General features: G+C 49.7%; 11 protein-coding genes across 11 annotated transcripts; 6 read left to right on the top strand and 5 right to left on the bottom strand.

Annotated features, from left to right (window-relative positions):
• Nucleotides 1-2173: 2173 nt before the first annotated feature.
• On the top strand, nucleotides 2174-3567 carry AtWU_02573 (uncharacterized protein; the record flags this gene model as incomplete). Its single annotated transcript, XM_035497686.1, has 2 exons — nucleotides 2174-2183; nucleotides 2282-3567. The coding sequence occupies 2 exons, from the start codon at nucleotides 2174-2176 to the stop codon at nucleotides 3565-3567; spliced, it is 1296 nt and encodes a 431-aa protein (XP_035353579.1).
• A 1424-nt stretch (nucleotides 3568-4991) lies between these two features.
• phoC (putative cyclin dependent kinase inhibitor Pho81) lies at nucleotides 4992-9815 on the top strand (the record flags this gene model as incomplete). Its single annotated transcript, XM_035497685.1, has 11 exons — nucleotides 4992-5012; nucleotides 6032-6042; nucleotides 6122-6206; nucleotides 6311-6433; nucleotides 6489-6539; nucleotides 6598-6738; nucleotides 6805-6852; nucleotides 6919-6936; nucleotides 7026-9276; nucleotides 9345-9514; nucleotides 9600-9815. 11 exons carry the CDS (start codon nucleotides 4992-4994, stop codon nucleotides 9813-9815), a joined length of 3135 nt encoding a protein of 1044 aa, XP_035353578.1.
• Nucleotides 9816-10349: 534 nt separating this feature from the next.
• AtWU_02571 (peptide alpha-N-acetyltransferase Nat2) lies at nucleotides 10350-11168 on the bottom strand (the record flags this gene model as incomplete). The annotated part of the gene is made up of 2 exons (XM_035497684.1): nucleotides 10350-10501; nucleotides 10595-11168. The coding sequence occupies 2 exons, from the start codon at nucleotides 11166-11168 to the stop codon at nucleotides 10350-10352; spliced, it is 726 nt and encodes a 241-aa protein (XP_035353577.1).
• A 777-nt stretch (nucleotides 11169-11945) lies between these two features.
• Nucleotides 11946-12952, top strand: AtWU_02570 (mitochondrial 54S ribosomal protein uL3m; the record flags this gene model as incomplete). The annotated part of the gene is made up of 2 exons (XM_035497683.1): nucleotides 11946-12765; nucleotides 12852-12952. 2 exons carry the CDS (start codon nucleotides 11946-11948, stop codon nucleotides 12950-12952), a joined length of 921 nt encoding a protein of 306 aa, XP_035353576.1.
• A 367-nt stretch (nucleotides 12953-13319) lies between these two features.
• Nucleotides 13320-13882, bottom strand: AtWU_02569 (cytochrome c oxidase assembly factor 1 family protein; the record flags this gene model as incomplete). Its single annotated transcript, XM_035497682.1, has 2 exons — nucleotides 13320-13412; nucleotides 13481-13882. The coding sequence occupies 2 exons, from the start codon at nucleotides 13880-13882 to the stop codon at nucleotides 13320-13322; spliced, it is 495 nt and encodes a 164-aa protein (XP_035353575.1).
• A 376-nt stretch (nucleotides 13883-14258) lies between these two features.
• AtWU_02568 (uncharacterized protein) lies at nucleotides 14259-15060 on the top strand (the record flags this gene model as incomplete). Its single annotated transcript, XM_035497681.1, has 4 exons — nucleotides 14259-14346; nucleotides 14414-14475; nucleotides 14555-14885; nucleotides 14966-15060. The coding sequence occupies 4 exons, from the start codon at nucleotides 14259-14261 to the stop codon at nucleotides 15058-15060; spliced, it is 576 nt and encodes a 191-aa protein (XP_035353574.1).
• A 308-nt stretch (nucleotides 15061-15368) lies between these two features.
• Nucleotides 15369-17705, bottom strand: AtWU_02567 (putative JmjC domain protein; the record flags this gene model as incomplete). The annotated part of the gene is made up of 2 exons (XM_035497680.1): nucleotides 15369-17374; nucleotides 17438-17705. The coding sequence occupies 2 exons, from the start codon at nucleotides 17703-17705 to the stop codon at nucleotides 15369-15371; spliced, it is 2274 nt and encodes a 757-aa protein (XP_035353573.1).
• Nucleotides 17706-19169: 1464 nt separating this feature from the next.
• Nucleotides 19170-19885, top strand: AtWU_02566 (putative para-hydroxybenzoate-polyprenyltransferase Coq2; the record flags this gene model as incomplete). The annotated part of the gene is made up of 2 exons (XM_035497679.1): nucleotides 19170-19299; nucleotides 19371-19885. 2 exons carry the CDS (start codon nucleotides 19170-19172, stop codon nucleotides 19883-19885), a joined length of 645 nt encoding a protein of 214 aa, XP_035353572.1.
• Nucleotides 19886-19942: 57 nt separating this feature from the next.
• Nucleotides 19943-20653, bottom strand: AtWU_02565 (putative flavoprotein; the record flags this gene model as incomplete). Its single annotated transcript, XM_035497678.1, has 1 exon — nucleotides 19943-20653. The coding sequence occupies one exon, from the start codon at nucleotides 20651-20653 to the stop codon at nucleotides 19943-19945; it is 711 nt and encodes a 236-aa protein (XP_035353571.1).
• A 665-nt stretch (nucleotides 20654-21318) lies between these two features.
• Nucleotides 21319-21945, top strand: AtWU_02564 (monothiol glutaredoxin GRX5; the record flags this gene model as incomplete). The annotated part of the gene is made up of 3 exons (XM_035497677.1): nucleotides 21319-21345; nucleotides 21447-21726; nucleotides 21794-21945. The coding sequence occupies 3 exons, from the start codon at nucleotides 21319-21321 to the stop codon at nucleotides 21943-21945; spliced, it is 459 nt and encodes a 152-aa protein (XP_035353570.1).
• Nucleotides 21946-22310: 365 nt separating this feature from the next.
• On the bottom strand, nucleotides 22311-23816 carry AtWU_02563 (ethanolamine-phosphate cytidylyltransferase; the record flags this gene model as incomplete). Its single annotated transcript, XM_035497676.1, has 4 exons — nucleotides 22311-22628; nucleotides 22691-23465; nucleotides 23516-23633; nucleotides 23693-23816. The coding sequence occupies 4 exons, from the start codon at nucleotides 23814-23816 to the stop codon at nucleotides 22311-22313; spliced, it is 1335 nt and encodes a 444-aa protein (XP_035353569.1).
• Between the last annotated feature and the right edge of the window lie 933 nt (nucleotides 23817-24749).

The following is a 24749-nucleotide window of genomic DNA, read 5'->3' as shown; positions in this document are numbered from 1 at the left end:
AGGTGCATTGGAAAAATTCCGGGACAGATATTCGCCCAACGAAGTTTGCAGCTTCATGATGTGTTTTACTGTTTATGGCGTAGTATTCAACGCCTTGTTGGGAGGCCTAAAAGTAAGTGGTAGAGACCCAATTGTTTGACCTATCCAGCTTGTGTCTGTCTCGCCTTATTGTCAGATGCAACCTCGGGAGACAATACTCCTTAGTAGTGGACAGTAGGCAGGTAGGGAAGAATGACAGCCGGAAGCGGCCGACCGAGGCTTCATCTAAGTAGTCAACATGGCCATGACACAGGTTAGTAGATAATGGCGTTGCAGTGTAGCTAGCCTTGATAATGAGATTATTCGATTTTACTCTTTCCTTATTCAATTGGGTTGGATTTTGAAGTGTCAAATATGGATCCTAATGCCTTGAATGAGGAGGTGCACAGTCGATGGTAGACGCGACCGTCCGAGTCGCTCTTACCCGCTCGGGCGATTTTTAGAGTGGAGAGAGATGCGGCATTCGCGGAAGCCACTGATGGCATACTTTTGAGTTGGTAAACATATTTGATTGATTACCTTGCCAGAAATATCTCAAGGCATGTACAGATACTTGGTTTATCGTGGAGATAATATGTTGATATCAAGGAAAATTACTGCCTGTATATTAGGTAGATTGATCAATGCTGCACCACCGTTCAGGGGGTTAGTAGATATCTACTAGTAGTAGTAAACATGTGGCATAGCATTGGTTTTTTTTTTCTTTTCCAAGACACTTGGTACCTGAGAGTTACCGATAGTGGCTCCTGCTTGGTTAGCGGTAAGAATGAAGTCCGGCACCACCAATCCGGGCTTAAGGCTGCTCAACTGTGGGAGATTGAGACCCACGGAAGGCGGCACTCAATCTGCAATCAGCGATTCTTCCTCTTCTCGCGGTGGGCCGCTTTGGGGGTCATCAAGTTTTGTTGCCCCCCAATGGAACCGGGTCTAACTGTTGCTAAGAATAAGTAGTTCAATCTCAGGGCGTGTCATGGTGGTCATGGACATTGGACATTGGAGAACTGGGTATGGAGTATGATTTTAGCTCCATAAGGATAGTAGATGAACCCTTGACACTCCAGATACTACTCCATTGTTCTGGTGTCAATCGATTTCGAGGGAGAGAAAGAGAGAGAGAGAATGTGATGACGGACACTTCGCTTGCTGACTCCGGCGGATGCCGATCGCAGCAATTTGGGTTGGCCAAGTGTAACTGGTACCATTACATACCACTCACTGGTTGTACGTACGTAGGACTTTTTGTACCTAGTCGCTGCTCCGTACTCGTACCTGGTACTAAGAATAATTACCAGGAAGAATCAAAAACCAAGACAAGACTAAGTCAAAGTCACCCTCAGGAGCAACTGAGCCGGTTGCAGAGGCTTGCTTCTGGCCGCAATTCGCCCATACTTCTCCGCTCTCCCGCTCGTTGAATCCATTCGTTCCGTCACTCTCTCACTCGCTCACTCGCTCTTTTCCCTTCCGTTCGTTCGTTCGTTCTCTCGTTGGAGTCTTTTCCCTCAACTCCTCCCACACCCACCCCCCTCAGATGGATCTGTCCCAATGAGTGTGTTATTTCTGCGCTCTATCTAATATGAGATCCGGGTCTGCTGTCTCATGGCATCCAGTTTAATTCCGGTGAGTTGCCACTGTGCAGTCCATCCTCCTAAAAATTTCCTTTCCCGAGAACCCTTTTTTTTTTCCCATAATTTGTTGTTTTCTTCTTTTCTGCCCGCGTTGGTCTGAGGCGACCGTGCTTATCCCCTGACCATCCGCTAGGCAGTCCATTATCAGCTTCACCACTTTTACGGGCGCATACTCTTATTCTACAGTGAAGCAATTCTTTTTTAATTCCTATTGGGTATACGGTCGTACCCTATATTCTTACATATATTCGTTCTTTCGCTATCGCAACATCTTTTCGCTCTTTCGATCGCCTTCCGATCCTTCCAACGCAATCTTAACACAGACTCGTGCTTTTGCGAAACTTCGCTCAAACGTGTACGACCGGTAACTTCTCGGCTGAATACGTCCTGTCCCTTTTCGTGGATCAGTCATTGACAGCTGGACTTGTGGAATCCTCAAATCCCAGTTGATCCTGCTTGACTGATACCACCTGGACTCTTATCTATCTGGGTCTAATTCCCGTCTAAAGATGTCTTCTGGTATGGTGCTACCCCAACCCCTGCCTTGGAGAGCCCGTTTCTGTTCTCTGTTATTCATCATGAACTATGCGCCTGCGATATACTGAACTTGCTCACAGAACCGGCTGCGGCGGCTGCAGGAGCAGCGGCAGCAACATCGGCAAACGCCGCTGGTGCAGCTAGTACTACACCCACCGAGACACAAGCGGAAACCACATCCCAATCGACAACGGAAGCAACTCCTACGTCTGAGGCGACAACATCGCAAGAAACTTCCGCGGAACCAACGACATCCGTATCCACACCCTCTACAACATCAACGTCGTCGACCTCTGAATCAACGTCTTCTGCGACAACAATATCCATACCATCGACAAGTAGCACTTCCACTTCGTCGACTAGTACCACTGAGGCTCCCTCAACCACTACTTCTGCTACTTCCCACACTACCGCGACTCCAGTTGTCACGGAAGTGGTTACTACGACACCAAGCAATGGATCGAGCGGCGTGGAAACCCTGACGATAACATCCACCGACACAACACTCCCAACGGGAACTGCTGGTACTGTAGGAAATGGCGTGACTGCCACGGGCAGCGGATCGGCAGCAGCAGCATCGTCGACGGGTGGAAGTGGAGGTGGCAGCTCAGGGCTTTCGGCAGGCGGCACCATTGCGGTTGCGGTTGTTGTGCCAGTGGCTTCAGTGGCCATAATCATCCTTGCAGCCTTGTACTTCTGGAGAAAGTGGAAAGCGAAGAAGGCGGCCGAAGAAGAACGGAGGAAAGAAGTGGAGGAATACGGGTTCAATCCGAATAACGATCCATCCCTGCCTCCTATCATGGGTGGTGGAGCCTTTGAACCCAAGGACGATAACACTTCTTCAGGTTACCGTGGCTGGGGAACGACATCTGCTGGTCGCAAGGCATCCACGAACCTATCAAGCAGCGCCGGAGTCGGCCTGGCGATGTCCGAGGCTGGAAGCGCGCCTGGTTATCACCATGCAGCGACCCCAAGCGATGGGACAATCCAGTACTCCGAAGGGCAAGGTACACTGGGAGAGACTGAACCCATTGGAGTCTTGGGTGCTGCTCCAGCAGCCGCGGCGAACAGTCGAAATGTCGATATCCACCGTGGTCCATCGAACGCCTCGTCGGCCTACTCTGCAGCCAATCATTCCGAAGCGTCCGAAGAGAGTCACATGTCTGCCACTCACCCCTCGGGAGGTTTCTACGACGATAACCCGTACTATAATGATATGCAACCGCAATATGGTGCATATGGTGACGGCCCGTATGGCGGAGCTCCGCCTGTCATTCGCGATGTTCAGGCACGACGCAATACACGCATTGAGAATCCTGCCGTGTTTCCTAGACAAGGGAATGCTGGTATCGCGCAGAATTTCTGAGATGCCTCTGCTTTCTCTATCCTCGCCGCATTAATACGTGGACATTGCAAGCTGGACGCCCGGATGCAACAGACATTGTGGCGGTCGATGGGTGCTTTCTAACGAGCCCCTAGCGCCTTCAATTGGCTGTCTTTATATTTCTTATTGGGGTCACGAGACCTATGGCATAGCACGAAACATGCCTACAAACGCCAACCCCCCGCCTGGAAAATTGGGATAGCTTTGCCGCCGAACTGTTCGGATAACGTTCAAGTTGCAGCATCATGAATCTCTTGTTCTTCAAATCTCTCGCTCACTGTTTCTTTTGTGGCCTTCCCAGACCTCAAAATACCTCCTTCGTTTCAATTGTCTTGTTTTCTTGTTTCAACCGGTGCCCTCGTTATTCTGGTATATGGATATATCCCTCCTGTTTTTCTCATTTTCTCTTTTTTGTTTAACTCGGCCTTGTGATTGTACATTTATGATTCTATAGAAGCCTGACCTTCACACAAGGCAACCAGGGCTTCCTCTCTTGTTATTTTTTCTACCCACCTCCTTATCTCCTTTTCTATTTTCTGTTTGCCTCGATTTTGTCTAAACGTGTCTTGCTCGGGTCTGGATATATTGTGGGTCAAGGCCACCGCAGTGCGTGCATCTCACCTGTACATTTGGATGCAATGGCATTGTGGACTGTTCATGGGGAGGGTAGTGTGGTTAAGGAATACATATTGTGAACTTTTTTGTTCCTGAACCCGTAGAGTCCGTAAAACTCGGAAAGGCCCAAGCATAAGTGATCCGAAGAAGTAGACCGTAGTGAAATCTGGTCCATTGACACTCAGAATGTCACGTCTGCCCCGGCACAGGGGATGAAAGGGCCCGCACGGACATGCTAACTTTTCAGTGATACAATTGGTATTGCGAACCTGCTAGTGCTTTACGTAGGGCTGAGGACGTAGTACAGTTCAGATCAACCAAGTCCCCTGTAGATCATGACCAACAGACATGATGGGGAGGAGGGATTGATGGGTCAACGTAAGAGCCTGAGAAGGAAGTACGATAATGCAATTAGCCATTGATTCCTTCCTGCCTTCTGTTTCCATGAACAGGAGATATAATGACCTGGGTAGATCAAGCCTTGTGGCTTGAAGGTGCCGCACATTGCAAACATGTATCTAAAGATTAAAAGGTGAACAGTAGGATAGGATCGGACAATTGCCCTCTGATGCACCGGAGTACTAAGCAAAGTATATCCTGCATGTCTCGGCAGCAGAAGTGATTGGCTGCATGTGGGACAACGCAGGGGTGGTACCGCCAAGACTGGAATGGAATGAAGAAAGACGCCTGCGGTAAGTACTAAGTAGATATGAGTCCGGAGTTGTACTATCTGAGTAAGAGTACCATTGGGATACCGTACTTCGAGCCCGGCTGTCCGTCCTTCAATAACAATGATCCCCGAAGAAGTCCAGGTGTACTTTTAACTAACTCAGAACCAAGCAAGTAGTAACGAGTCAGTTCATTGTTAGTGTACTTTTTGTAGAACACGTTGGCCATGAAGCCCGCGAATTGAAGCGTTGTCGTTCGGCGATAGAGGGAACGTGGGCACATTCCGGGCGGTGATTGGACCGGAGGCAGCTCTCCAGAGCTCCCCACTCCTTTTTTTCGACGTAACTTGACGTTGACCCTACCTATTCTGGCATCTAATGAGTGAAGCGCGTTCCCCCATTACCGCGTCTCTTTGGATTTACTGAACCTTGAGCTTCTCTATTGCTCTCTTTTGCCCTCTCTCCCTCCCCCTCTCCCTCTATCCCTCCCTCTTCTTTTTCCCACCCCTCCCAATTGTGCCCCGCCGGGGTCAGGTGCCCCGCATTGGTCTGCCCTTCCGGGTGAACACGGCATACCTTTTTAGTTGTGAGAGAACGAAAGAGGTCTCTCTCTCTCTACCTAAGGAGTAGATAGTGATACTAGACCCTACCACCGGACCAGTCATCCATAGTTTTATCTCCCACCCCTTCTCTTTGTCTGCTGTCCACCTGCCCTGTCACCGCCGACGCCGACGCCGCCGCTGCTGCTTCAGTGAAGGAACGACGAGTGCGACGGAGGTACCAATATCCCGAGATATCACTACCTACGTCTGAAGGTACCTGGATCAGGCCGATCGTCACTTTGACGGGTGTCCTTGCCTTTCGTTCCCCGTCCCTTGGGTTTCTTGTTGACGCCCCACCCTCAAGACTAGTCCAGTCTTCCCTCGTTGTCTTCTCTCGCCCTCCCTCCATCCCGCCGGCCGAGCTCAAGAGAGGGGCGGACGTCCTCACCCCATATTCGCACTCGCTGCCATTCTTCTTCCACTTTCCACTCTATCATTGCTGCTGTACACTGTCTCTCTTTCTTCAGTCTTGTATTCCAGGCCCCTCAGCCTTTGCCTCAACTGGGCACCAGCGCATTAAGGGTCCGGCTACATCGCTCTCTCGCCTTCGCGCAGAGCTAGCCTCCGAAGATGTGAGTCCTGTCTGCTCATAACTCATGAATTTTGAGCTCGTCATGTCTCCCATTGGGACACTAACAACCGGGGTTACAGGAAGTTCGGCAAGCAGATCCAGCGTAGACAGCTTGATCTTCCCGAATATGCCGCCAGCTTCGTGAATTATAAGGCTCTGAAGAAGGTCGGTCTCACACTCACTTATCTGGCCGTTCACTACCTCGCCTTTCTGTCTCCCTGGACCACCAGATATACACCATGTCTCACCACAGCTGACCCCTATGACAGCTTATCAAACAACTTAGTGCGACACCGACAATACCCGCCCAGAGCGCCGCAGGTGTCCCCCAAAATGTCCCCGAAGCGCAAGCTGCTCTTCGCGCGAACAAGGAGGTGTTCTTTTTCCGTCTGGTAAGAAAGTCTGCCCAGCGCATGATGAATTGGAACTCATTGGTGATTTGTGTAGGAGCGAGAGATCGAGAAAGTCAATGCATTCTATCTGCAAAAAGAAGCCGAGGTTTGCATTCCTTTGCAGCTCCCTTCAAGAGCTGTGATGGGCTGACGGCAAGGAACAGTTCTCATTACGGCTGAAGACGCTAGTCGACAAGAAACGAGTTATCCAGTCGCGGGCAGTGACCAGTTCAAAAGCACCAGCCAATTTCGTGGCCCTGTTTGAAGGGTTTCAGCAGTTCGATGGAGACCTGAACAAGTTACAAGTGAGTTCGCTCGGTGTCCGGCAAGCTTTGTCGAGGGAGGCATACTGATAGTCACTGTACGAAAAGCAATTCGTCGAGATCAACGAAACTGCGATGTCGAAAATTCTAAAGAAGGTTCGTCACAGAAAGCAACGCAGCCGTTGGATTCCTTAATCTTGACATGGCTAACAGTTCAGTTAGTGGGATAAAACATCAAAGGTCCGAGTCACTCATACCCGCGCGTCGTGGATCCATCCATCCCATCTTGATAACGTGCGACCATTTACTTATCTATGTGTATCCTATAGTCTCGCATGAAGGAACTCTACCTGCACCGCGCTGTTGAAGTACAACCGTGTTTCAATCGTGATGTCTTGCGTGATTTGTCCGACCGAGCAACGACAGCCAGGTTAGAGCTGGAAGCATGGGCAGAAGGCGAAAACATCCACTTTGATACGGCTCGCCCGGTGGATCGGGCTATGGCTGTTCAGGCCTTTGGCACGGATGAGGAAGATCTCGACCTGCAGATTCTACAGTCTGCAATGGCAGGGAACCTGCAGACTCTACGCGAATGGACCGCCAAGTTGCAGTCGTCTCCCGACGCACAGGCTCGCGCAACCCGCACTTTCTTAGCCGCCATCAACGAGTTCTCCGACGATGTATTAGCGGTGCTCTTGGAAAGCGGCCTGGTTAACCTCTTAGCTGAAGATGACATCAATGAGCGCAACTGTCTGCACGAAGCAGCGATCTCTGGTCGTGAATTTGTCTTCAAAGCTGGCCTGGAAGCCGGGGTCGATGTTTCCAGAACAGATGTTTACGGCAGGATTCCTCTTCATTACGCCTGTATGCATGGACGCGTGGATATGGTGCGGGATCTCCTGGCCGCAGGACCTCATACTGTCGATGTGATGGATCATGATAACTTCACCCCTTTGATTCACAGCATTGTTAAAGATCAACTAGCATGTGCGGAGCAACTACTTCACAACAATGCCCGTATTGACCCCGCTTCCGAGTCCGATCATATTCCGCTGAATCTTGCCTGCCAGCATGGATCGCTCTCGATAGTTCAAATGCTTTTACAGCGGCGTGCACGATTGCTCCCGGATGCGGAAGGCCTCTATCCTCAGCACATGGTAGCACGAGCCTCGCAGTCGCCACAGCTACTTCTACTTCTCAAGCAATACGGGGCTGACATGAACCAGCGCGACAAGTTGTATCAATGGACGCCGCTCTTCCACGCCGCCAGCGAAGGCTGCGTGGGCTGTTTGCGCACCCTACTGGAGCTAGGTGTCGACGCCAGTGCTGTTGATGAGAAGGGCCTCTCGGCGATGTATTATGCAGCCTGGGAAGGCCATTTGGAATGCATGCTTTTGCTTTGGTCTATCCGCACCGACTTACGACCCGCACGGACACCATTCGACATTATGAACGGTATGAGACAGCCAGAAGCAAGCCACAACATTGACCTGCAAATTAGCGATGCGACAGAAACCGGTGATATGGAGACCGCTGACGGTATCCCTGATCTGTCTCTTCCGCCGCCTATCATACCCTTGAGGCGTTACGGCCATAACTTTTTGGATAAGAAAGTGTTTGTTCAGATATTATTTGACACTGGCGCGTCTGGTTCAATCTGCTTCGATCAGGCCGGGCGGCATCCTGCTGCTCGGTTAACCATCTCATCGAAGCTCTCTGACTTGATTCCCCGGACGATCATGCTTCCGATCCAAGAGGATTCACGCATGATCTCATTCCATGTGGACAACCTAGAATCATTCGCCGTTGATTTCGAGATTTTCCCCACTTTTGGCTCCAAGGTTATCGCCAAAACAGTCGCCCTACCAACAGTTTTCAGAGCTGAGAATTCCAGTACCGGGACATGTACATTGCCGTTGTTTGATCCTCGGTTACGTTCGATCGGCCAGCTTCAGTTTGGGTTCCAGGTTATCAAGCCGTACCACGGAGATCCTCTGGAGATCACACACTTTGCCACTTATTGGAAGGCAACAAGTGCTATCGATCCTGAGCATAACGGCCTAGTCACCGGCTCAAGCCTTTCAGGCGACCATGTTCAGCTTTTCGTGCAACTCACTAAGGATCGGGTTCCGGTTCTGTACCCTCACTTTACCATTGGCCATCACAACATCGAAATACCCATTTGCCATCTTACCTATGCCCAGTTCCAAGCAATGGGCGCCGAAAGGGGCATCAATCATTCAGAGATGCTGCAGTTCCTGCAAACGCGTGCGGTGGAGGATTTGACACAGGCTCATCGCTTGCTGGCCTCATCATTCCTTTCATTGCGAGACGTGTTCCACCATCTACCACTCAGTGTCAGCATCAATCTGTCGATCCTCTACCCCTCTGCTGCCGAGGAGCGAGCGTTGAACATGACGTCTTTGGCGGATGTCAACACCTTTGCCGATGCGATTCTTACGGAGGTGTTTGACCACGCTCGTATTTCGCGTGATCAGAACCCCGATTACATGCGTTCTGTGGTCTTTACCTCCTACAACCCCAATATATGCATTGCTTTGAACTGGAAGCAACCGAACTGTGAGTTATACATGCCCTTACAGGTATCGCTTGGAAGCAATACACTAACTGTTCACTTTCTATCTCAGATCCCGTCCTTCTTTGCAATGATCTTGGCCAAATTCGTGACTTAGCCCGTGACGTTAAGTCTTTGCCAGACGTCGATAGTAGTGGTCGAGCTTCTATGTCCATTAAGGAATCGGCACGGATAGCGCAAAGTAACAATCTCATGGGCTTGATATGCCGTTCTAGTCTATTGGTAAGTTGTGCTTCATCTCCCTCCTACACTGACATTATACAACAGTCTGCCCTAAAGATCGGAAACTAACAAATTGATACCATAGAATGTCGTACCGGCGCTTGTAGAGACGATCAAGGAGCTTGGCCTCGTGCTAGTTGCGGATACATCCGATGACTCTGAGCAACCCGACCAACTAGACGCCATGCAAGTCGCAAGCCCATTGGGCGTTGCTGAATGGGCATACAGAATGCCAGACGGTGTGAATGGTGTCATGAAAGCCAATGGCATCCTGAAATTCAACGATATGATTGACATGTGATACGCCAACTCGAGTACTCTCTTTCGCATACATCCCACGTTTTTCTCACAACCTTTTCGTCGATATGTATCTCGGGCGTCAACGGGTCCCGAACCATTGTAATCATGTCAGTCATACATGCTTGTTTCACTGTGAGGTCTTTTCTTTATGTGGGGCTCGGTTCATTTGTTACTTCTTGCACTGCATGCCTGGATGAACTTGTGCCATTACTTTTTCATAACGCTTGGCTCAATATTGCTACATGCTGTGGTTTTTGGGTACTCTAGACTGATGTCCTCTATCCTTTAATGTCCCGTCTCATCTTTCCTCGAACGTTTGTACCCTGTCGTCCTTAGACGATCATGATTGACGGAAATACCCGGTTCAATATCTCTGAGTGGAGAAGGACACTGCGTGCGTGTCCTGCAAAATTATATGTAACAGCTAGTGTACATCTCTCTATAAATATAACATCTTGTTTTGAAGACTCTTCACAGAGCCATTTCCGGCATTAATCGTCCCAACCATCATACTCAAACACATCTCCAATGGCACTTACATGCCCTTCGGCCTACCCTTGACGATATCCCAGCCCCAGCCCCTCAGAACCTTGACAACGTTGGGAGTGATCGCAGCCGTCAGGGGAACCCGAATGAAGATAAGACTCTTGTGAACTGCATAAGCGAGGGCAAGCTGCGTCCAAAGACCTGTTCAACGATGAAGAAACGCGATTAGCCAACGTATCTCTAATACTCACGGATGCATCCAAAGTAAAGGGGTAAAAAACATAAGCCACTTACTAGCTTCACCACCATTAGCCTTCTCCTCGCCCGCCTCCTTCTCCTCCTGCTCTGCCTGCCTCTGCAACGCAGCAGCAGCCTTCTCCTCCTCCTCCGAAGGGGGCCACACCTTCCGAACAGCCCCCTTCACCGACTCCGAAATAACATGCTCATAGTGGCCAATCCGCTCCACTCCAGCCAACCGAACAGCCATAAAGCACAGCGGGAAATCCACCGCCGACAGAATCAAATACACCCACAGCGCGGACCATCCGTACTCCTTCGACAGCGTGCGAAGACGCTGCGAAAGAGAGGGCGCTTGCTGCTCCGATTGCGCCGAGCTGTTCGACCGAGCAGACCGGAAGAACGACCGCCGGAAGATGTTCCCTGGTTGTTGCATCTGGCCGCTCCTGAATTTTATTTGGGAAGGCCCGCGGGTCTGGAAGCTCAATGCGCGTCTGCTGGGCATTCCAAAGGCCCGGCTTAGGATCGGGGAGGAGGATGTCCTTGTTGTTGTGGACGCGGGTGGCGCATTTCGGAGGATTCTCGACGCTTGAGAGAACAGGCGCGAAAGGTGAGACTGTCGTAAACTCATTTTGTTCGGGTTTTATGGATGGGATGGATGGTTGTCCGAATGCGAGCGAATTGGGGGGGAGGCGTAGTTTTGTTGTAACAGGTTGTGATGTGAGTCTTTCTCCGGTAGGTCTTCGGGAAAGAACGGACAAATCGTGGGGTGGAAGATGACCGGGAAAAATCACCAAGAAGTCCTCTTCTTAATATACTCGCGGATAGCGACGGTCTGGAAAGCAAAAGAAGCCGAGACGGCAATGCAGGCCTGAATGCAAGTGAGATTGGGATGACGTTGCGGCAGCAGATCGTAGGATCAGCTTACCTCCCGTCTTTTTTTTATACACTTCGGCGCCGCCATCGGCGTGCCGGCGAGTCCGGTTCCCGATTGGCAATTGGCATCGGAGCATGGAATCGACTGCGCGAAAATCGCATGCTCGAAGTTTGTGGTGCTAGTGTCGCCATATCTTCGGCATTGGCTCGGGTCAGGAATATGAAGGCTCCATATAAGCACTATTAGTGATCTAGTGTAGAATTCTGCGTGCCTACTTGCATGCTGGTAAATAAGCATTCATACAGTAACTAAGTAAACTAACCCATGTTTACCCGCATGTATTAATGCCTGAGGATCATACCCAGGCATCAAACCAGAATCCGCGCTCGCGCGCACCTACACACCACACCGCCTTCGAGGCTCTCCGGCCCATCCTCGACGGGGTCTCCGCACGTCTTGCCAAAAATCTCAGCGGCAGAAAAGAAGTGAGAGTGAGAGAGTTATACCTCCCCCCCATCACCTCCATTCGCCATGCCTCCCCGTATGCCCGGGAAGCTTTCCCAGCTTCCCCTGACGAACATCTGGGCATCTCAAATCCCGACCTCTTCTTCCGTCCGCAGCAGCCAATTCTCCATCACCTCTGTCCGCACCTTCGGTATCCGGTCCTTGAACCCCCCCGAGGCTTCGCGCTTCAACGTCGGCCATGACCTGCCCGTGCTGAAATCGACACCCACCGCCGCCCTCGAGCGCAAGGCAAACACCCTCCCCCTGCGGACCGGTGCCATCACCTTCAAGAAGGGCATGACCGCCCTGTATGACCCGGAGACCGGCAAACGTGTTCCCTGCACCGTGCTGCAGCTCGATCGAGTCGAGGTTGTATCGCACAAGACTCGCGAGAAGCATGGATACTATGCTGTTCAGCTGGGTGCTGGATGGAGGCGTCCTAGTAACCTGACCAAGTCCCTGCTCGGCCATTTCACTGCCAATGGCATCTCGCCTAAGCGTCATGTCTATGAGTTCCGGGTTAAGGATGAGAGCGGGCTTTTGCCTGTTGGTCAGGCGGTCAGTGCGGACTGGTTCCAGGAGGGACAGTTCGTTGATGCGAGGTCTAATACGAAGGGTAAGGGCTTTGCGGGTGTTATGAAGAGACATGGTTTCGGTGGTCAGGATCGCAGTCACGGTGTTTCTTTGACGCATCGTTCGCTTGGTTCCGCTGGTCCTAGTCAAGGTGGTGGTTCTCGTGTTTACCCTGGAAAGAAGATGGCGGGTAACATGGGTAATGAGCAGAACACGGTCCAGAATCTGAGGATCCTGAAGGTGGATGCTGAGAATGGAATCGTCGTGGTCAATGGTAGGATACCCCGAATTACTCTCTTGTTCTCAAGTGGATTTCTTATAGATGGACACGGTTGATGCTAACTTCGGGTTTCTAAATAGGCTCCGTCAGTGGTCCCAAGGGCTGCGTTGTCCGGATACAGGATGCCATCAAGAAGCCGTGGCCGGAAGCTTCCCCCGCGACTGCTGAGGCTTCTGAATAAATTAACCGCGCGCGCTTTCTGTTCTTCTTGTCATCTTTTGTGAAATGTACTACTACACTGTATTGTTTTTAAGAGCGGCGTCTGTATATGCTACATAAATGATATCCCTTTCCCAAAGTGTTGGTTCCTCTAGGTTCTTTTCCGCCTGATTGGCGCTCTCAAATAGCCCTTCCACTCCAGTCGAGCAACCTAAATCTGCCCAATGGGATGAGTGAGGGGGAAAGGGAGAGTGTGACGCTTTCCAAAGCCCGAACGCCTTAGCCCAATGCACATGAATGATATGATATATTTACATGCACAAATCTCCAAACACCACGTAACAAGCGAGTATACAGCCCGAAACAAGAGGGCCAAGTAGTCGAGCCAATCAATTGGTCTGGTTGAATGGGTCGGTATCCTTGTCAAGCAGCTGGACAACCGTGCCGTCCTCGGTTTCCAAACTCCATACTTCTGTGCGGAACTATACAACGAACGAACATTAGCCAAGAGTTTTCAGGTCAAAAACAAAAAGCAATGGGGTAAACGAACAAAGCTAGTCCGGTCAGGTCTAATACTGCGGAACCGCATTTTACCCTGAGCCTTAGTACCCTTGACCCAGAACGAGATATCAATGCGACCATGAAGCTGGTTCATCTCTCCACTAATCCACGGGATCTTCTGAGCAAAATAGATCTCATCGCCCAGAATCTCCCTCGCCTGCGGGGAAGTCCTCAGCGCATACAGCGTACTGTTAACCACACTGGAGGAAGATTTCTGATAGTTAAAGATACCCAGCATAGCGGCCCCCACGACAACAGCAAAGATAGGCAAGGTTCGTATCCATCGCCTCTCGTTTTGAACATTGGGTAGAGCTCTGTCCGCCCGTCTTTCCATAAGAGGGCCTGAGTTCGCCTGTGGTGCGGGGATCAAGTTGCGCCGGGGAGGGAGCATTTTGCGATGATTTACGCATACTCGAGAAGCGCCGATGCGCCTCTCTGCGAGTCGTAGGAGCATCTTTTAAGAAGGTATAGAAGGCCAATTGGATTTCGACGTGTTCCGTGTGTCTTGTTGCGGTGTGACGGCGTGACCTCTGTGGTTTATTGTATTGTGGAAAGTGGCAGTAATAGTAGGGCGTGGTTGCTAAATACTCGGAAGCCCGAAACCTGAGGCGGGAATGGTAATCTAAAACGGGTGTACTGCCCGTACCCTTGGCAAACGAGACAAACCCACGCCCAAGCTGGAGGGACCTCGTGTGCTTTTAGGCCGACGTCATCAACAATTCTTTGATTCCGTCTGCTACCTTCATAGCAGACATATTGTTGCAGCGATGGCGACGGCAAGGCTTCGCAGGGCATTTCGCTACCCTGATGATTCAGGTGATGACGAGCACAGTCGGGAGGAGCTGGACGAAGAAGGTATGTACATACTGGCAAATGGCCAAGCAGGAAGCCATTCTAGACGACGTTGCTGACGGTCCGACAGAGCAGGAACGTGTGATAGAGCAACTGAAAGCACTAAATGAGAAACGGAACTCTGAATATAGTGTAAATATATTTCCTATCATGAAACCATCGAACTGAGAGTGAGAGCATTTGCTGAGGACCAATCGACACATCTACATAGATCGTTTTTGCCGCCATCCCGCTATGTTCCAGCTTCGCTTTCATTGCTTCACTACTGTCGGGCTCCTCGAGTTTATCTGAACGATTTCTCTCTTTGCTCGGTGCCCTATCTCTACTAGTCACGGCCTATATCATGAAGTATCTCCCGCTTGAACGCCCGGATCCTAAGGGCAAGAGACCAATGACCACACCGCATGCTATGGCTAGCATCCGGCCATACATTTTACCTGTCAATGCTGCGATCTGCGTGCTTCTGGCCCTGGTCTACGCTTCGCAATCCTCAACGCAATCCTGGCTGGAGATCCAGCCGGTTACCTACTTGGTTCCAGGAGGTAGGTGACCTTTGGCATCCTTGCTTTGCTTGGATGTTTTGAGTCTTGCAAAAGATCGGACGAGTACTGACATGACATAGCAATGTTTGCAGCGGTATTAGTCGCACGCAAGGTCATGCTATCAGTTGACCTCAAAGCGCTTGAGAACCTCCGCTATGAGTACAAAGGAGCATAGGGCACGCTGCAATAAAAGTCTTTCTTGGTCAAGCACGGCTTCATGGGAAATTGCTTGACAAGACACGGGCGACAGTTACATGCTCATGAGTTCGGTAATCCAACCAGCATGTTAGTGAGTCTACAAATCATATTGATGAGGATAATGCAAGACGTTAAGTTCGATCCTGAATTCGTCCGCTGATACAATGCCAAGATAAGCCTGCTCGCTATTTGCGGAAATGTTAAATGAAGAGAAAAGGAAGTATAACGCCCGACATGCATAGAGCTATAACGACATGGGACACTACTGCAGCGCCCTGAAACTTGTCACTGGCCGGAGAGGTCAGGTGCACTCATAAACGAGCTGTCAAGCCTTTCCAGGGCCGGATCTACCGGTATATCACCATAGTCAGGCGCATACTCTGTTACTGGAGGCACCTCCTCGAGCTGAATGCTATGCTCGACCATTGACTGGTTACGCTTGTCGTCGGCTTCTTTCTGGTGCTTTTTCAGCCGTTTGACCTCATCATCGCCGGCCTTCTTCAGCCACCTGAGGTTGGATTGTCGGAAATCCACTAAGCTCTCCACACTTCGAGGGTCGGCTATCTTTCGGGTGTCGTGGCCCAATAATGTGCATGTCGGCTCAAAGGGCGTCATCGTGGGATCGCGACGACACGCAGCACAACTACAAATCTTGCGGCACTTTGGGCACTTCCACTCGAATGCTTCCATCGTCTCCTGCGGCTTTATATTGAAAGCCCTAAACAAGCTGCCATAACAGTAGTTCGTCCGGCAGCTAGAACACGAGGCAAGCTTCCACCTTGGCTCGGCATATCTGCAGATGTGGCAATTTCCAGTCTGCTGAAAAGCGTCAACTCGACGAGTTTTCCTCCGTTTGCGCGCGGAATTAAGTCGCTCCGAATCACTTTCCAGCTCTTCAAGCCGTTCTGACTGAACAGTCGGCTTACTTATGTCGACCCACGGCCGCCGCCTGAGTTCCAACTGGCAAACCTCTGCAAGTGTTCTCTTCTCCAGCCGGCTCCTCTGCGCTGGGAGACTCACGAATGTGTCTCGGGATTGAGAGTTGATGTCGAGTATCTGCAGCCTCCAGGTCTCGTATTTGGCTTGAAGCTCATCCCAAGGGAACTGCTCAACCCATTTGAGCTTAGCTATGCAAGCACAGCTCCTGCCCATCGCATAGCATTCCATGCAAATATCATAAGTGTCTTCTTCGTCTGTATTTGTTGGTCCCACACAAGACGGGCAAGTTAGGAACCTGTTGAAAATATTACCCCGGCAGTATGAACATGTAATGTTGCTGTCAAAGGCAACATATTCAACATCCTCTTCGGGTAGTTGGTCCGAGAAGCTCTCGGACAAAATGATGTCAGTGAAGAGGCCGAAAAGGTGCTCGAAGTCTTTGATTATTTGCTTAACTGTCGAATCACCACTGTCAACTGTATCTGCCTTGCGGAGGATGGCCGAGTAATGCTCCAATGAATAGAACACTATCGCCTTGTTCTTGTACTGTTCGTCTCGGCAAACCATCCTGGCGTGAGGAAGAGCCTCAGTGAGCGCTTTCTCCAGGGTTTCCGGAGTTGTACGATTCCAAGCTACTTTCATTGTCCGTGTTCCTCGATTCCACACTTGGTGTGCTGCTAAAGGGGGTACGAGGATGAAGTCGCCCGGTCGTTGCTCGACAACATAAGTCTTGAAGGGCGCTGCCTTCCACGCATTTATCTGCGCAAAATGATCCTCAATATCGATATCATGTCCTAGTGTTGACATCCAATATTCCGAGACTACACGGCGGTCTTTGCTCTCGGTCATAAACCAAATAGACGACCCCGGCTTCGTTTCTTTGCCATATTCAGTGGAACCATCCGACGCCTCCACCATGATGTTCTGGCCCAAGCTAGCACACATTTCCTGATGAGCTGGTGTATAGGTACCCTCGTGGCCAATGTAGCACATCAGGTTTTCTGCACGCATGCTTGAAGGGAGGCAACTCATAAGATCCCCAGGTCTGGCTATCGGATTATTTGAGCCCGTAGACTTTTTATTCCTGTTGGAAGAAGTAATTCTCTTCGCTCCCGGGCCGTCAAAGCTTTCCTGAAACTGGTTCAAGTAGAACAATCCGGGGGGGATTATCTTTTTCAATTGCTCGCGCCATTGATGAGGACAGTCAATGTCCTTGAGGTAGATCCTCTGGCGGTCAGGATCTTTGTAGTTATAGGAAGTCCACTGATTTGCTAGAAGGGGCAAGTTTTTCAGGTAATGTCCAATAGTAAGAGGTAAATCAGTTTTTGTGGTCAAATTCCGAGCACATTCCGCTGTGTCGTAGAAGCTCTGGGTTAGATAAGCAAGACAGCATAGATGAGGGATACATCACTCACTTTTCGATGAATAGTGAGTTCTTAGCCATTTCTCCGAGAAGATCGAGTTATTGAGCCGGTGGTTGAAGCCCTCGACTACCAAAGGCTTTCCACCCCGAACTACATGGAGCAACACAAGCTTCTCGAATATCTCCAGCCCATTCTCATCAATCATATCGCAGTGAATCCTGGCAGCTTCCTCGAAGTTTGGTGTCGAGTTCACGAGTGCTGTGAGGTCCAAGTCTGGAGAAAGTGGCTCAAAAGCCGCTCGGGGTCGCTGGGCGGGCATCCTGAAGGGGGTTCAACAAGGTCGGTACGAATGGCTATAGCTCCAGTACTTTCGCCTTCAAATGTATCGATCACCCTATTTCGCGATATTAGATAAAGCCAACAATTCTTTTTCCCCGCAGTAGAGCATACTTAAGCTACCGGATGGACCACTGCGCCGAGGTTGTGTTCTTTTGGAATTCATGAAAGATGTCGGAGCGTACGTACACCAGACTGATTCATGAATATCGCCCAGGAGAGGTGATCAGCTGAGTAGAGCCGATATCAACGCGCTTCAGAAAAGTGGCCGGCAGGGCGAACTTGATCAAATGCCCACATGCACATATCGCGCGGTCATGACAATAGCGAGCAGCAGACGAGCAACAGACGAGCAACACCACGAGGTTGAGACGGAAACAGCAGCTGCTTTCTGTGCAAGCTGTACCCCGATTCCCAAATGATGGAAGTAAAGAGTGTTCAACACCCATAGACCCTGCGCAGTTGTTGATTGTCTCGATTCACTCTCGCTGCAGCTGCATCGGCGATTGTGGCATGTGGGTCCCATCCGCCGGGCCCAGGAACGCATGGAACCACTGCCGAAAAAGGCTCAAGAACACCTCCGGCCGCCAATATCCGTACCTTAAATTTCGCTCATCATGAACCTTTTTTTCTCCCAATCAATTTTCTGAAGAGTGAATCTCAGGAAGCTCCTGCTCCTGGCATGAAAATTGCTTAGTGGTAGCTGCATCTTACGCTTCATTTTGCTTCAATTCTTCTCATCTGCTCGTCAATTGACTCGGATAGCATCTAGTCTGGTTGGCGTGCGGATTTCATCTGCCAAATCGCTGTGCCAGATCGATTCGTTGTCTCCGTGTAGGATAATTCTGAAACTGCTAGTCATACAGGAGGCCAATTGCTACGCACTATCATCTCTACATCCTCATTCGGTTCATTATGAATTGCTTGTATGCCGGCCGGCATGCACGACTATGTCGCTATCCTAGGGAAAGGAGCACTTACATATACCGATTCACCTCTGTACAGGGACACCAGTGTCCAGTTTCCTTATCGTCGTCTAGAAGATATGGTTATACGGCGACCAACAGCATTCAATCAATCTGCCAGAAATCGAACATTACAACCCACAACCGCCATCCCCGTCGCGCGGCCTTGATACTAAGCCAGGCACACAGTACAACAAGCCAGGCCTCAGTGACAAGCTATACGCCACCAAACAAGGGCCTTATCTCTTATTTGCCTCAGTCATGGATACCGTACGCTGAGCTGCTACGCCTCGATAAACCGACAGGTACATACTACCTTTTCTTCCCCTGCGCATTCTCAACTCTACTTGCCGCGTCCATTGCGCCGTCCGTCTCAGCCTGGGAAGTTGTTGGAACTACCGGTCTTTTCTTTGCTGGGGCCTTGATCATGCGCGGTGCCGGATGTGCAATCAATGATCTATGGGATAGAAACTTAGATCCGCATGTCGAACGCACGAAATTCCGCCCAATCGCAAGAGGAGCAATCCCTCCTGGTAAAGCGGTGCTGTTTACAGGTACCCAGTTACTGGCAGGACTTGGTGTTCTTCTTCAATTTCCGTATCAATGCCTTTGGTACGGTATACCTAGTCTTCTTTTGGTGACCACGTATCCGCTTGCTAAACGCGTTACTTATTATCCCCAAGCTGTGCTGGGCCTTACTTTCTCATGGGGTGCGATTATGGGCTTCCCTGCGCTGGGTATCGATCTCCTCCATAATAGCGCCGCACTGGAAGCTGCTGCTGCGCTTTACGCTAGTTGTGTAACCTGGACGGTCCTGTATGACATGATATATGCGCATATGGACATTAAAGATGACGTTGCGGCTGGCATTAAGTCTATTGCCCTTCGTCATGAAAAGAACACGAAAGCTGTGCTTTCAGCTCTCGCCGCCGTCCAGGTGCCATTACTCGCCGCTGCAGGTGTAGCAGCGGGAAGCGGGCCTATCTTCTTCATCGGCAGTTGTGGCAGTGCAGCTGTCACCCTCGGTCTCATGATCTGGAAAGTTCAGTTAAAAAACGTACAGAACTGCTGGTGGTGGTTTAAGAATGGTTGCTTGCTCACCGGTGGAGGCATTACCCTGGGAATGTTCCTTGACTATGTCGCGAAAATCACTGGGTTTTATGATCCGGACGAGGAGCCGGTTTCCCTGGAGAGCTGATAAAAAACAAACACCCTACGTTCTTCATTTCAGGTCCTGAAGCTCTAGCTAACCTCTTTATTTATCGTCTCTGCCAATACCTAAATACTGCTCCACCTTATCGACTATGGTCTTCCATTCCATCATACCCCCGGTTCCTGTATCGCCGCAAGCAAGAGATTTGTCTACCGGGTTAAGTACAGATACCCAGCCCTCGTTGCGAGAGTTTACGCCCCATTCATCATTCAGTATAGCCAGTTGCTTGGCAGTGATCGGATGAAACCACATTGCTGTATTCATGGCGGGGGCGACAAACACAATGGGCTTCTTTTCCTTGAAATTGGCGTCCACCGATCCCGTCGTGTCCCATGCTCGCAAAACAGAGAGAAGAAGGTTATCTGAAATTCCCATGGTCATTTTGGCCATGGTGTTGGCGGATAAAGGCGCGATGAGTAGGATATGAGCCCATTTTCTGAGCTCTATATGTAGGATTGGCTCGCCACGAGTCCAAGAGTGCCTCCACTCATCCTCGTCTCGGTAAATAGCATCCACGCCAGGTAGTTCGAGGAGATTTTCGAGCAATGGTTGCTCGTGACTCTGTCCCTTTAGAAATTCTGCCGCTGATTTTGTAACGATTATGCGGATAGAAATATTCGGATGGCGGCCAAGGGCTTCCGCGATATTGGGAAGCTTGATAGTCGCAACCGACCCACTGGCTGCAAGGAGCACATGAATTTTATTGTCACCCAGGTGGTGTTGGGCTTTGAACGGAGCTGGTGGGGATGCCATGGGGCTCTTGGGCAGATAATGGCCGGATTGGGCAAATGATATGATGAATGCAAATCTCGATATGCGGGGTGAAATTATTCGGAGTTGCGGGGTGTTTGCGAGAGCACAGCGGGGTGTTTTGGAGGAGTAACCTGTTTATCAATTACTCTGCTAACACTTTCCGGTAGGAATCAAGACATTCACAGTCTGCCACGTAAAGATGCTTTACACAACACTTTCAATAGAGATCATGGGGCAATTCTACCTTTGACTGTCCACTTCCAATTTGAAGTCGATATCTTGCTCCAAGATTAATGGGGAGCCGTCAGCTACCTTGACTAGATGGCTTGTTTTACCGCTTCTAGTATTTCGAGTAGCAGCTATTATTTTAATATGATTCACTTCTGTAGACGAGGTTTACTATTCGTACACTCTTGCCAAATGCATAGCTACCTGCTCACTGGGAGTTTTATCAAGCAGAAAGAAGTCTGGATCACATGACTGGGAGTGGGAACTGTTCCTTATTAATGTCAACAACTACAGTGGTTGCTTAGTGAGCATGTGTAGCCAAGTTCTCCGCATGTGCTAACTAAACCCTCCGGACTTCGGTGCATATAGACAAGCAGAGCTTGACTTCAGCGGCAATTATTTGACGTTTCTTTATTCTCACAAACTAATAATTCATCATGTTTTCTAGGACTTTGGCCTCATCGGTACGTATTGCGCACCCCTACTTTGCTGATCTCTCAGCTATTATGCATACTGCTCCTTCCTCTTCATGAACATAGCTAAGTTTACGATAAATTTTTATTAGGCGTTTCGGCCACTTTTCCGGCAACCTCAAGTGTTGCAACCTAGATTCGCTGGCATTCAGCTGCCCTCTACTCTCTATGCCCGGTATCTGTCTTCGGAGACACGGACAGCTATCGACAAAGCTGTCGCATCTGCACCCGTCGTTCTTTTCATGAAGGGCACGCCAGAGACGCCGCAGTGCGGTTTCTCTCGAGCCAGTATACAAATTTTGGGACTGCAGGGAGTGGATCCGAAGAAGTTTGTTGCATTCAATGTGTTGGAAGATGCCGAACTTCGTCAGGGTATGCTTTATAGATGGACTCTTGTCCTCAATCTCTATTTCAAATCAACTAATACTTGGTCTTTCAGGTATCAAAGAGTATTCCGATTGGCCCACAATCCCGCAATTGTATCTGGAGAAGGAGTTCATCGGTGGCTGCGATATTCTGATGTCGATGCATCAGAATGGAGAACTTGCTAAATTGCTCGAAGAGAAGGGGGTCCTTGTGGCGGCCGACTAATTTTAGGAATGTGATACAGCGCAGCTGCCTCGAAACACATACTGTACATTTACAAATATCATACCGTTTTTTGTCCGAAGGAAAGAACTATGTCAGCAGTAGTTGTATTCGTGCTTGTGACTCAATGTCTGCATTTTATTTTGGCGCGATCGAGGATGGGATGATAGAAGCTTCTGTCATGACTTACGCATTGTCCAAACTTCATACTGTTAATCTTAATGTGCTTGTCTTTTTGGAATGCATAAGAGTGGCTTTGTCTTCGCTATCTCCGAGCGTCCCTCCCTTATTCTCCGTCTTCTATATTATATATCATTTCATGTTCTATGGAAGCGCTTTTGCCCGGCTTTGTTATACACCATTGCCATCTAGGCAGATGCCGACTCTTTGGACTTGGCCAACTCCTCAACAACACCCTTTTCGAGTTTGGCGCGCTGTCTTTCTTCATAGGCTTCCCTGCTTTTCAATATCCTGTCAACGATCTCACCGGCATTCACATGCTGGTACGTATGGCTAGATGTCTCTTTGAAAATGCCCATCCGCTTGGGTGCCACATAAGGATCATAGGTGAGGGGTATGAACGTAGTAGGACCGTGGTAAACTGCATCTGGAACGCCTAATGGCATGGCTTCCAGGTATGACTGACTTGGGGAAAATGGCGAGGAAAAGATCACGGCATGTATATACTAAACTCTGGTTAGCAGGTTGATACTTCACTTGAAGATTCCAGACACCTCGAACTACATACGCGACACTGCAGAACGCATAGCCCGCGTTCAAAGATGTTCATGATGGGGTAGTTGAGGCCTTTCCAGTGGTTTATAACATCGTCGTCATGTATGCCAGCAACAACATAGGCAGGGCCATAGTCCTCTCCATATTCTTTGACTCTCTTGACTTTTTGCTCTTCGTCATACCAACCACGCCGGTGGCCTTCCAATTCCTCCTGCGTTAAGACCTGTCGAAGGAATTCGATGTGCCCGGATGAGAACAAGTCAAATCCTCCATCAACATAGATGATTCGCTGTCCTGGCCTTGGCGATTTTCCGTTTACAATGGTCTCGAATGCGCCAGGTTCCTCGACTGTGTTCCCAAGTTTCGCAGAACTCGATCCGTTCCAGATCCAAACCTGCGGGCCAGGCTGCAGACCAGTCTCGTCAGTGGCATAATCACGAATCCTTTGCATGAGACTATTGGCCGAATGCTTGCGCTCTTCCAGACTTCCAGATCCTTCTTCCCCGTTGAGGGTATCTTTTACGCTCTTGACGAAATGATTTTTCGTACACAGAAGCATTCGCCCAACAAGGTCTGTCGTGGATATTCCCGGCGTTCTCTTGACCACACGAAAGCGCCCTGCAGCTTTAACAAACCGGTAGCAGTCCTCCCCATTGCTGTCGGAAGTGATATCATCGCCATGGACGACATACTTGCAGCCGTAGTGCGAAACCCAAGGTAAAAATGTCACGTAAGGAGCAGAGGGAACGCAGCGAGTCACCCAGCGACATGCTTCCACTGCAGCTACTCTAGACTTGGGTTAGAAGGCCAATGGGCTGCTTGATATAGGCAAACTAACCGTTCATCCAGTGTCATAACTGTCGGCCCCTTATTCTCGAGGATTGCTTCGTCAGAGTGAACACCGACATAAAGCTCGTCTCCTAATTGGCGAGCCTGGAGCATAGCGCCCGCATGGCCTATACAGAACTCAGCCTTGTGAAGGTGTTGTGTAAGGTACGAGCAAAAGGTGGCATACCATGATGGCTAAAGTCAAAGCATCCGTCTACCCAAATGCGATTGTCCGAAATGGGTACATCTTCTTGGGGGTCCACGGGCCACTCTCCTGGCGCGGGGATCATGTCTTCTGGAGTGGCGCTCATTGTTGTAGGGCAACTTCGTATGGAGGGAACATAAACCAAGAAGCAATTGCCAGGGTTTAATGGGTACCCTATTACCTTATGCTTGTATTGAAGCGTTCGGGTAAGTTGTCGACGGGTTGAGACCGTGAAACAACTTAGGGAGTCCACCTACCTAACCCGACTAGGCGGGCTAAAGAGGGGCAATGTGGCATGCGGAGAAGGAGGCGGGATGACATCGTAGGATTCGGAACGGGGCGTTACATTATCAGTCCCCGCCTAATAAACATAACCTTTAGTGGTACCTATACTTTCTATGCTTTGAATATACTTCAAATGTACCTTCTGCTACACACTGTCAGATAATATAACATCCATTTTGTGTGACCACTACGTGTGTTAGAATGGTTTTGAGACTTGACCAGATATTCTAATAATTAGAGATTCTGTACTGCCATAGTGAGCGTTCCGGTTCAAAGACAGTATTTATCAAGAGAACTTGTTCCCTTTACATATAGCAGCAACAAAGGGGATCAAGGAAGCCCCATCATAAAATGTCATCCTCTGGAATTATCGAGAGCAAACCACACTGGTGTGTAAATGGCAACGCCATCACTCAAATGCGTTACGAAGAAGCGGATTAGTTCAACATGCCCATTCCTCTATTCTGGTGCATATATAGTACTCATGGTATATGAACACGACGTCGGAAAAAGAGACAGGTGATAAAAGCGAAAGAAGAGTCTATAACTTTTGGTTGTACATGTCTCATGAGTGGCGCGTGATAGCAGAAACAAAAGGCGCTGAGGCAAGGCATTGAAAGACAATCACAAGCAGATGCGGTCCGGACCAATTGCAGAGGGAAGATCCATCGGGAATAGAAAAACAAACGCTTCGATTAAGACACATGGATGAAGGCGAAAAGACGGGAAAGAGAGACGCCAGTTAATGCAAACG

This window comes from Aspergillus tubingensis (assembly GCF_013340325.1).
Source record: "Aspergillus tubingensis WU-2223L DNA, scaffold_4, whole genome shotgun sequence".
NCBI lineage: Eukaryota > Fungi > Ascomycota > Eurotiomycetes > Eurotiales > Aspergillaceae > Aspergillus > Aspergillus tubingensis.
The sequence above is the reverse complement of the archived record's forward strand: the minus strand, read 5'-3'. Positions and strand labels throughout refer to the sequence as shown.